Below are 11,453 nucleotides of genomic sequence, written 5' to 3' on the forward strand. Positions count from 1 at the left end.
CATCCCTGAGATTTCTTATGCAACCATTGGGGACTGACACATCTATAAACCAAGTAATGCTGTGTTACCACACAGACAAATAGTGAGTGCCCCATCTCTGCAGGTTATCCAGGCCAAGTAGGATGGGGCCCTGGGAAGTCTGATCTGATGGGAGGCAATCCTGCCCACGGGAGCACAGTTAGAACTGTGCACTGTGGCACAGTGACACCCACCACTCACTTCTTTAGATAATTTGCAGTTGTCTGTTAGGGCCTTATCACCAAAAAGGCCTCACGAAGCAATCTTTGAAACAAGGAAAAAAAAGGGGAGGTGAGTTTAGAACAATGTCTTTCACAACTGCTTACCCCACAACCCTTGGAACAGCTAAATACTGCTGCTGGTCTAATACAGTGGAAAGCACCACAATGACAGCAGAGCAGCAAGACCCCAAGCTGCAGAGAGTTGAGGACTCACTCAAAGGCAACAGCCATGGGCACAGAAATAACGGAAAGACACCGCTTATCTTCAAAAGACATCAGGTGCGAAGGGATACCTTTGCCTTAACTGCCAACCCATCAACGAGGCCTGGGAAGGGATGGCTCCTGGCTCCAGGATCATGTAGGATGGGGGCCTGGGCAGTCTGATCTGGTGGGAGGCAATCCTGCCCATAGGAGCACAGTTAGAACTGGGTGATCTTTATGGTACCTTCCAACACAAACTTCTCTATGATTTGTGATAATATTTGAACCCTTGTATGGAAATCCTAAAGGATTTCTATCTCAGTGCCTTCACCACTCAGCCACCAATACATGCTTCAGCCAGTTATGCTGGGATCATCACATGCCCTGGGCAAAGGCTGACCAGCTCCCTGGGACTCTCAGGGACAGGTGGCACTTAAAGCCCAGTGGATGGGTGTGGTAGTGAGGGTCTGGCGCCCAGAAGATATCGCGTTGTACGGGAAGACAGGGTCCCCCTCCCGATAGCCAATAGCGTTCAGTGCCCAGGTTATATAAGGCTGTTTTTCCCGCCAATAAACGCCATTTGCCGTCCACCACATTGGTGTCAGTGAGCCGATGGACCGAGCGACCTGGGATTGGTCGCCGTGCCGTTCCCGAACCAGGTCGCCACGCCTACGATAGGCAACAGATGGGACTGCCACTGACCAATTGAGACAGCCGATGGCAGCCTCAGAGAGGCCCTGAAAGATGGAACACCAAAGGCTGCACATTTGGTGCAGCACTCTCAGCATCTTGGCCTCACACTGCCATCTGGCTTATCCTTCCGGAGAGGCTGGTTTCACTCCAAAGATGGCCTCTCTGCTGCTTCCAAGGAAACAAAGGCAAGGGCAGTTCTGTGAAGACAAACACTGATGGTGGTAATTGGCAGCTAGAACCATGCAAATTGTATATCTTATGCCACCTGGCATATTTGGCCACAAGTGAGGATTTCAGTCATCACCCCTCTGTATTGCTTCCAGGGAAGAATCAAAGGCAGTTTTGTGTTGGTAATGCTCAGCAGAGACATTGTTAGTCTCCAAATGCTTTCCCTTATATATATGAAGAGATTCATAATCTGCTGTAAGAGGTGGGGTGGGGACTCTCTTGACAGGGAGACAGTGATATCCAGCTATCACCTCCAGGCTCTCTGGAATGTAAGGTGGTATTAACTTTTGATAAAAGTCTGCATTTGCCATGCAAATCCTTGGTGCAGGACTGGAACAGTGTGGGAGAGTAGGAGAGAGATACCGAACGGACAGCTTTGGACAGACAGTATCTGCAACTCAGCCAATGCCGGCGTATATTCAACAAAGAGCTGTCATTGATTCAAGGATTTTGTTTTCCAGCTCATGAAACAGCTACTGGGCCACTGCTATCTGAGAACTGCCTACAAACACAAATGCGGTGATTAACATGGCAGGGGAGGGAAAAAAAGAGTCACTCTTGCTGCCATTTCTCCAGAGACCAAACCCCCCAGGAAACGGTCTGAAAGCTTGCTGACAGGGTCTCAAAAGCCTCCGTGTAGAACTACGCTCCTGTATTCAAAATCATTCACAGCCTGGTCTAGACTGTCAGAGATTCAACAAAAATTGTAGAACCATGACTACAATAAGACATTTCCAATTTTTCTTCCATGTATGATTTCAACAGTAACAAAAGAACACAAAGGCTTGGAGATGAATCAGAAGATGGGTCCAATAAGCAGCTGACTGATTCTCAGATGACAAGTCTCAAGCTTTGGTTTCCTTCCACCCTGCTTGTGAACTTCACAAAGACTAAGTGTCGTAAGTTATTGCACGCAGTTACCACCGTTTCATTTTGGAGAAATTGTCTACACATACTCCTACCAGGCATAAATGAGAAGACGGGTTGGTTTGCTGAATGCAATTACAGAAAGATGCTAAATTCTCCTTTGAAATTTCCATGCTTAACAGTTTCACGTCTGAGTTATATTTTAATATAGAAGCTTATACTGCATTGATATTCAAGCAAAACTGTGAAGTGAAAACAGGAATATTATCCACGTTTTGATGTTAACATTAATGAGGCAATGCTTTCAAGGGGACTTTATAGATTAAGAGAAATCACTGTAAAGTGAATTTTAGTGTCAGAAATGTTCCTCTAGAAATGCTGGACTTTGCATTGTGCTGAGGCTGCGCTTACCTTTCTGAAAACAGAATGATGGCAATGCAATCAGTGGAGCTGCTAATGGCCTAATTTTTATTGGGTCTTTTCAAAAGCAATTCACTTGATTTGAAAAGGGAAATTGTCTACATTTTAACTGAAAGTCAAGGAATTGTACTATCTGGTTAATGGAGAGAAAAACAATACGTAAATATTAATTTAATGAACCAAAGGTATGTGGAAGTGTATCCTAATCTACAGAGTTACCCAAACCTTGGATGTATACAGATTCCAGCACTGGTTTTGCAGCATAGTGTCCAGCAGATCTTTGTGACCCACATCTGTAATCTGGAGAGTGATATTAATTTCTGTTATTTTAGTCATATTCATGTGGTTGCTTTTTTTTTTTTTAGGAGCAAAAAACTGTTTTAGGCAGAAAACAATTTAGCAAACAATTAAAATGAAGATGTACAAGGGAATCAGGGGTGGGATTAATCAGAATGTACTTCAGATGTCTTCTACGTGGATGCTTACAGTTATGCTAGTCATCTGCATTCTTATTATTTTTGAACCTTCACTTTGGATGCTTTACATCTCATCTGAAATTTAGTAGGTCTTGTTGTTTCCACTAGGAGAGAAAAACAACAAGGCAGGCATATAAAGCTCAATCACAAAAATTCTAACCCACCTTTTGAACTTTTATTCAATTCTCACCGGAAAAAATAAGCCTTTAAAGTTCATACCTCTAACCTATATTCCTCTTTTTTCTGTTTTCTTGATTTACCAGCTCTCTGTTTAATCTACAGTGTTCGGCTACACACTTCTCTGAATGGAGGAGAACTCCACTCAAATCAACATGTTTCTCTTGCAAGGATTCCCAGGCCTTATGGACTTGAAGGTTTTACTCTTCACAGTACTGCTGCTGACGTACATTGTAACGGTTGTGGAGAATGTGCTCATCATTTCCCTGATCAAAGCAAACCATGAACTCTGCAAACCCATGTATTTCTTTCTCGGTCAGCTGTCTTTCATTGAGGTCTGGTACATCTCCGTCACTGTCCCCAAACTCCTGGCAAATTTCATTGCAGAAGACAGGAGCATTTCCTTTGCTGGATGCATGACCCAACTCTTTTTCTTCAGTTCTTTCTTGTGCACTGAATGTGTCCTTCTCTCTGCCATGGCGTACGATCGCTATGTGGCCATCTGTCAACCACTGCGCTATCTCCTCATCATGACGTACCAAATGTGTGTATGTCTGATAGCTCTCTCCTGGTTCACCGGGTTCACTGTGTCCTTGATCAAGATCTCCTTCATCTCTCAGTTGGAGTTCTGTGGTTCCCATGTTATTAACCATTTCTTTTGTGACATCAGCCCACTGCTAAACCTTGCCTGCACTGATATGTCAATGGCAGAGATGGTGGACTTTGTGTTGGCCTTGTTCATCCTGCTTGTTCCCCTCTCTATCACTGTTGTCTCCTACCTATTAATTATCACGACAATCCTGCACATCCCCACCACACAAAGTAAGAAGAAAGCCTTCTCCACATGTGCTTCCCACCTAACTGTGGTCATTATTTTCTTCTCAGCCACTCTCTTCATGTATGCACGGCCCAAGAAAATCTCTTCTTATGACATGAATAAACTTGTGTCAGCTGTATATACTATTGTCACACCCACGTTAAACCCCTTCATTTACTGCCTGAGGAATCAGGAACTGAAGAAAGCATTTAAAAAAATTCTCTCCGTAAAAATCACTATCTCTAAAGTGTCCAAAGTGGCAAGTCTGGTCAACCACTGCACCTGATTACCACATCCTGTCCTACCTTTCTGTTTAATTATTTTCCTTCCAGAGAATCACAGAATCCTTGAGGTCATAAGGGGTCTCTGGAGTTTGGACTGGACCAACTTCTGCTTTCTCAGGAAGGACCATCCAGTATCTAGTATCTAGTTATCCAGGACCATGACCAGATGACTTCTGAATAACGCTGCAGAGGGAGACTCTCTGGGTGTCTCTTCAGCAATCCACCGTTGCTCTGTCACCCACACAGTAATTAAGGTGTTTCCTGACAGACTCTTCTTTTTTTCAGTTGATGCCTGTTGTTTACTTTCCTGTCTTTGGGCATTGCTAGAAAAAGCCTGGTTGCAACTTCTTTGCACAATGTCCTGCCTTGAGATAGGTTGTCTATTTCCCAGCATAAGTTTTTCCCTTTGATCTGTGCATATGCATATGTGTAAGTGGTGTGGTAGTGAACATAAGGCCATTGATTATGACAAGAGGCCTGAAAGCCAGATTCTGGAGTTACAGACGTGCTGGGGACAAAAACTGGAGCAACCAGAGTGGGAAAACAAGTCACTGGAGACCCCGTGACTCCAATGTCCAGCTACCAAGTACACAGAACGGACTCTGCCAGACAGATGTTGAAAAGATCAGCAGCCCGGAAGACCATAACTGTAGAGACCCAGGAGATAGACTGATAAGCTCACAAAGGGTATTTTCTCTTAGTAAAGGTAGGCATTCACGCTGTCTGTGTTATGAGGGGACTTGTAAATAGAGTGTCCTTCTATCTATGCTGATCTGTTTGTGGCTCTGTGTGTGTGTGTGTGTGTATGTATTCAGGCACCCATTGGGAATTCATGATCGTACTCACCACTAGCAAGGAAGGGAGATGGGGATAAACAGCAATCATTCCACTCACCTGCACAGGACTGCAGGAATTGCCTAGCTCTTTTAGTGCACTGAAATGAGCTACTTTTAACACACGCTGGACCACAGTTCTCAGAATCACTAGAAATTCAACAACGTTAAAGTTGTCTTTGTCAAATACAACAGATAAAGGAAAATATACTGTCTACAATGCTACAAGGTTGTCTTTATTTCAAGTACTAATCTATTTTTCAGTGATTCTAGCACATGCTTCCACATGTGTTCTATGTGACTTTTTTTTTTTAATTTCAACAGGGGCCTTTCTTTTGTCATTCCATATTTCCCCATTCCAGGCTATAATTGTAAAAACTCTATTTCTACTCTCATCTTCATTGCAATAGTCACAATGTCTGTTAGGTGACATAAGGTGAGATTGTTTGGCTCTAAGTAGGACCTGAAAGACTTTTTCCAAACATTTTAGTGTACACATGACATAGCATCAGCAAAAAGAAAATTGAATATGAATTTCAGACAGGTGGAAGCTGTTTCAAAAAAAAAAAAAAAAAACCTAGATCATTCCAAACTTACTTTTTCTCTCTCTACTCTTATCCACTCCATTCCTACCACTGCCCTCCAAATTCTTGGATACTCGGTAAGAATCTCACTCACTAATTATTATATTTTATTTTTTTTAATGAATTCTCAAACACTCTTCATTTCTTCATGTTACACTCAGGGACACAGGACACAGATGCTGGATGACATATAGTAGAAAATTGAAAATCACCTTCCCCCTTTGTATTGAAATGAGTCTGTTAGAAAGAGCATTTACATTTTTTGATTGCATTCAATTGTTGTATACAAGATGGAACCTGAAAGAAATCCGTTATTAGCAGTGTGCACCTGAGTATCACACAGTCATTCACTTATTCTGCCTACAGGGTGATCTGGGAGTGGAATGAAAAGCAGAGTAACTCTGGGTTGAGATAAAGACAGTTCAACAGCATGGAAAATCAAAGCTAAATAATAATAATAATTAAAAAAAAAAAAATTTAAATGATGCAGTGCAATTGCTCATCACCTACTGAGTGCCCTCATCCTCCCCAGCGTACTCCCCCCCAGTTTTATTGTTCAGCAAGACCACACAGTTTGGAGTATCTCATGGTCACTTTCTGTTAGCTGTCCTGATACTATTCCCTCACAGGTTCTTCTGCACTCCCAGCCTCCTCACAGCAAAGCACTATGAGATGTTGAATAGTCCTTGACTTTGTGTAAGCACTGTTCTGCAACAAATAAATATTGATATGTTTTCAACATTTTTCTCATTGTAAGTCCAAAACACAGCACTATGTCAGCTACCAGGAAGAAAATAAACTCTGTTGCAGCTGGAACCAGGACTGCAGCATGCCATGTACTTACTGACACTTTATTCCCCAAGATTAAAGCTACGAGGGCTGCTCCGAAAGTAATGCTTGCACTTTTATTACATTGGCCCATGATGTCAGACGTGGAAGCTGGTGGCATAGTAGTAGAGGCTGAAGCTGCAGAACAGATCAGTTTCAGTGTGGATCACCCAAAGGAGAGGAGCTTGGCATCTCTGTAATTGCAGTCCTACATTCTGTGGTGCTACCTCACCTGAACTCTCTTCCCTCTCCCCTGGTTGGAAGACAATTGACTGCATGGACAAGTCACCATGGAACATGGCTATAGACATCCCTCTCAGGGCCAACGTGAGAGAGAAAAGTCTGACTCTCCATTCTACTTCTCCCTGTAATTAATGTCTCTGTATTGCCTTAACATTGGTTAAAAAAAAAAAAAAAAAAAAAAAAAAAAAAAAACCACGATTGTGGTCTGCGTAGGAAATGACCTTGTGGCTCTGACTCCTGCCCACAAAGACTTTCCCCTAGCTCATATCAATCTGTCATTACTGTTCAGCTTGGAACCACTCAAGGAGACATGGGTTGTCCCTATCCTTAGGGACTGCACACCAATGAAACTATTCACAAACCTAAGCCATCATTACCCAAATGTCTCTGATAACTGAAAGGGATTGGTCATTCTCTCAGTCTCACAAGGTCCTGAAAATGTTTAAATTCCAATCTATACTGTGCCACTACATTCTTTACTTCTCATTAAAAACTTTTGAAGCACAACTAGGGACTTTGATTTGCTTTCTCTTGCTGCTATTGTCAGCCTCTTTGATAAGAAAAGCAGTGTCCACTGCCCTCAGCATATCTCTTAGCACTGGAAAGACAGGAGGGAGAACCTGCCCATTCCACAGCAAGGAGAGTATCCCCAGGCAAGAGAAAGACAGTGGTCCCTCCCAAGCTCAATCACACTCTGATTCCATGATGTAGCGTACGAGGAGAGGCTGGAAGAGCAGTGAATGGTTTGTGTGGAAGACAGAAGACTCAGGGGCATCCCGTCCATGTGTTTAATACCTGCAGAGGGAGGGTAGAAAGGTGGAATAAAGAGCACAAGAGAGACAGCCTCTTCTCACTGGTGCCCCTGTGAGAGGACAAAAAGCAATGCATATCAGTGGGAATATTCCCCCTTCTGCTTTATTCATTTTCTTTTTTCCTGGTCTATATTTAAAATACAATGCTCAGTTCTACACTTCACTGAATGGAGGAGAAGAATTCCACTCAAATCAACATGTTTCTCTTGCAAGGATTCCCAGGCCTTATGGACTTGAAGGTTTTACTCTTCACAGTACTGCTGCTGACGTACATTGTAACGGTTGTGGAGAATGTGCTCATCATTTCCCTGATCAAAGCAAACCATGAACTCTGCAAACCCATGTATTTCTTTCTCAGTCAGCTGTCTTTCATTGAGGTCTGGTACATCTCCGTCACTGTCCCCAAACTCCTGGCAAATTTCATTGCAGAAGACAGGAGCATTTCCTTTGCTGGATGCTATGTCAAATAAACAGATAAACCAACAGCCTTTGACTACAGGGCAGCAATATTGCCATTAAAAAAGCAGTAACCACAAGCTCTGTGACATAAGCTCAGATCATTTGGCTCTAAGTAGGAGCCAAAAGATACTTTTTCCAAACATTTTAGTGTGCTCATGACAAAGCATCAGCAAAAAGAAAATTGACTGTGAATTTCAGATAGGTGGAAACTGTTCCACAAACAAATGTAGATCATTCCAAACTTCCTTTTCCTACCTCTACCCTTATCCACTCCATTCCCATCACTGCCCTCCAAATTCTTGCATGCTCAATAAGAATCTCACTCATTTTCTTTTTTTTTTTTTTTAATGAATTCTCAAACACTCTTCACTTCTTCATGTTACACTCAGAGACACAGGACACAGACGCTGGATGACATATAGTAGAAAATTGAAAATCACCTTCCCCCTTTGTATTGAAATGAGACTTTTAGAAAGAGCATTCATACTTTTTTTGGTTGTATACAATGTTTGTATACAAGATGGCACCCTAGAGAAGTCCAATATAAGCAGTGGCTGTTTAATCCAGCAGGCACTTGTGTATCACGCAGTCATTCACTCACTCTGCCCACACTCTGCACTGGGTAGAGAACTTGAAAAAAGAGCAACGCATGGGTTGAGATTAAGACATTTTAATAGCACTGAAAATGAAGGGTAAATGATAATAATAATAAAGGAATATACAAAAGAAGTTATACACAATGCAATTGCTCTTTCACCACAGTGGGATGGTGGGTGGAGCAGGGTCACCTCCACTGATGCAGACTTTTACAAGGAGGACACCATACAGACTCTCAATCGTCACTGTCGAGAATATATAGCTAATGCTGGTGCCAACAATGAAAAATAATGTTTGGTAGCTGAGAGTTTATCAAACAGTGTTATCATACTCATTCTATTTGTTGCACTTGCCACAGAAAGAAACAGGAGGCTTTACTTTCAGAGCAACCCACATGCCTTTCAGTGGGCAAAAGCCATTCTGCACACCAAGTTGGAAAGAGAGATGACTGTCGCGCTTGGACCACAAAGAAATCATATATAGCCTGGCGTTACTTTTGGAACTGCCTTCATAGTTGTCTAAATATGTGCTGCACATGTTCACCACTGTTTTTACATTTACATTTTGATATGGCTTTATTAGTAAGGCTCCCCTTACTCTCAGTGAAAAGATACAGATGTCTCACAAGAGTTGACTCAAGTCAAATGTAGACAATATCTTTCTCAGTCTAAGCAACATCAAAAATGTAATGCAAGCTTGCTTACTTGGAACACCCTGTGTTTGGATGACAGGAGATTCATTCAGCTTTCTAAACAAAGCTATTAGGTAATAGTTTAATTCCTTTTATTATCCAGAATAAAACCCCACGGGGGTTTCTGCTGTAGCTCAGTTTCTGCAAGAGACACACATACATCTTTTCTGGAGGTTAGAGATCAGACTGGTTACTATAGGACATCTAAAATGACAGAATAAACATCAAGGTCTTGACTATCTCTCAATTTAGATCTCAGTGGTCAACTCCTAATTAACTTCCACGTGACATAGTGAATATTCTTCAGTCTCTTGTAAGACAGAATCTTTTTTGACTTCTTCTCTTGTAAATATGAGAAGTGGAGTAATCATGTTATGAGTCTTGTCCTTGTCACTTTCCACCTGGAAAAAGTCTTCTGCCTAGCGTTTTGTTCAAAGTAGATCTCACCTCCTTATTCCTAAGAGTGTAGATCAAGGGGTTTAGAGCTGGCGTGATGGCACTGTACATGATAGACACTTGCATGTCCCTTTTAGAGGATCTGGATGAAGACGGTGGTGTATAATTGAAGAACAGCGGTATGTACAATAGTGCCACAACAGTGAGATGAGAGGCACAGGTGGAGAAGGGTTTCCATCTACCTTCCTGGGACCTGACCTTCTGGAAGAGGAAGATGATGATGTAGAGGTAGGAGAGGATGATGAGAATGAATGGGCCTAGAGCAATTGATGTGGTGACAACATTGAGAAGAGCCATGTTGAGGCTGGTACTACTACAGGCCAAGTTCAACAGTGGCTTGACGTCGCAGAAAAAGTGATGAATGTGCTTGTGGCCACAGAAACTCAGTTGAGAGGTCATGATTGAATGCATCATGGCATGTGCAAAACCAAGGAACCAGCTGGTCATGGCCAGCAGCAGACAAGTCCTTGGGTTCATGACAAGGGTGTAGCAGAGAGGGTTGCAAATGGCCACGTAGCGATCATAGGCCATGGTGGCCAGGAGCACAGCTTCAGTACTGCCCAGGAAGTGGAAGAACTAGAGCTGGGCCAAGCATCCACCAAAAGAAATGGGCTGACGCCCAAAAAGAAAACCAGTCAGCATCTTGGGAACAGTAACTGTAGAGTAGAAAATATCCAGGCAGGAAAGGTTCCCCAGGAAGAAGTACATCGGTGTGTGGAGCCGGGGCTGAGATATGATCATGGTCACAATGACACCATTTCCCAGAACGCTAGTCAGGTAGAGCAACAGGAAGAAGATGAAGAAAAAGTACTGTAGCCCTTGGATGTCAGTGAGGCCCAATAGGATGAACTCGCTCACCTCTGTGTGATTCAGCATTGCTTAAACAAGAAAGATCAAAGGCAAAATGCCAAGGTTTTACAGTGTGAGGAATACCGGTATTACAATACTCCTTTTTTTCTCTTCTATTTTAATACAAAAAATGCAGAAAAGAGGAAAACATAACACATGTAATCCAATATAAAATCAAGTAGAAACATGAGAAATTAACAAGAACAAAAGTCACTATATTGTGTTCTTTCTGTCTAGAAGAAGAACAAAGAATGAAAATGTTGCAGGAAGTAAATATTAAAACCTTCCATCTGTGCATAGCAGAAGAATAGGATATGAAACGCTGCTGCTGCTTCATTTTCAGCCACACTTCTTTTTCAGTTCTGCCTATCTGTAGCTCCCCGCTACAGCCTTTGATTTCGTCAACAAAGCTTCATTAACTCACAATTCATGAAGATTCATAAGGTGAGTCACTCTTGATGCTTTCTTTCTACTACTGTGCCTACATTTCTTTCAGCCAATTTTAACTTTCACCTTTCTAAGGTACACCATCACTTCCAGATAGTTCTTTTGCTCTTAAAAAATTGCAGAATTTTCAAGATTTTTTCAAAAACAACTAACAAAAGGTGCTACAAGGTTCCATACAAACATCATCATTTCTTTGGCACACTGCTGAGAGTATAAGATGATGATGTGTTAGCATGTGATCACAGACTGTTT

General features: G+C 42.2%; 2 protein-coding genes across 2 annotated transcripts; one reads left to right on the top strand and one right to left on the bottom strand.

The window, feature by feature from the left end:
• Positions 1–3,429: 3,429 nt before the first annotated feature.
• Positions 3,430–4,404, top strand: LOC116225548 (olfactory receptor 6B1-like). Its single transcript, XM_031588003.2, has one exon. The coding sequence runs from the start codon at positions 3,430–3,432 to the stop codon at positions 4,402–4,404; it is 975 nt and encodes a 324-aa protein (XP_031443863.1).
• Positions 4,405–9,839: 5,435 nt separating this feature from the next.
• LOC116225556 (olfactory receptor 12D1-like) lies at positions 9,840–10,781 on the bottom strand. Its single transcript, XM_031588012.2, is given in 1 exon segment — positions 9,840–10,781. A coding segment is annotated over 1 exon segment (942 nt).
• Between the last annotated feature and the right edge of the window lie 672 nt (positions 10,782–11,453).

This window comes from Phasianus colchicus, chromosome 12, assembly GCF_987193195.1.
Source record: "Phasianus colchicus chromosome 12, bPhaCol1.hap1.1, whole genome shotgun sequence".
NCBI classification, from domain to species: domain Eukaryota; kingdom Metazoa; phylum Chordata; class Aves; order Galliformes; family Phasianidae; genus Phasianus; species Phasianus colchicus.

Excerpts from the sequence above, each read along its gene's own strand:
- LOC116225548 (XM_031588003.2), top strand. The coding sequence starts at position 3,430 with ATGGAGGAGAACTCCACTCAAATCAACATGTTTCTCTTGCAAGGATTC.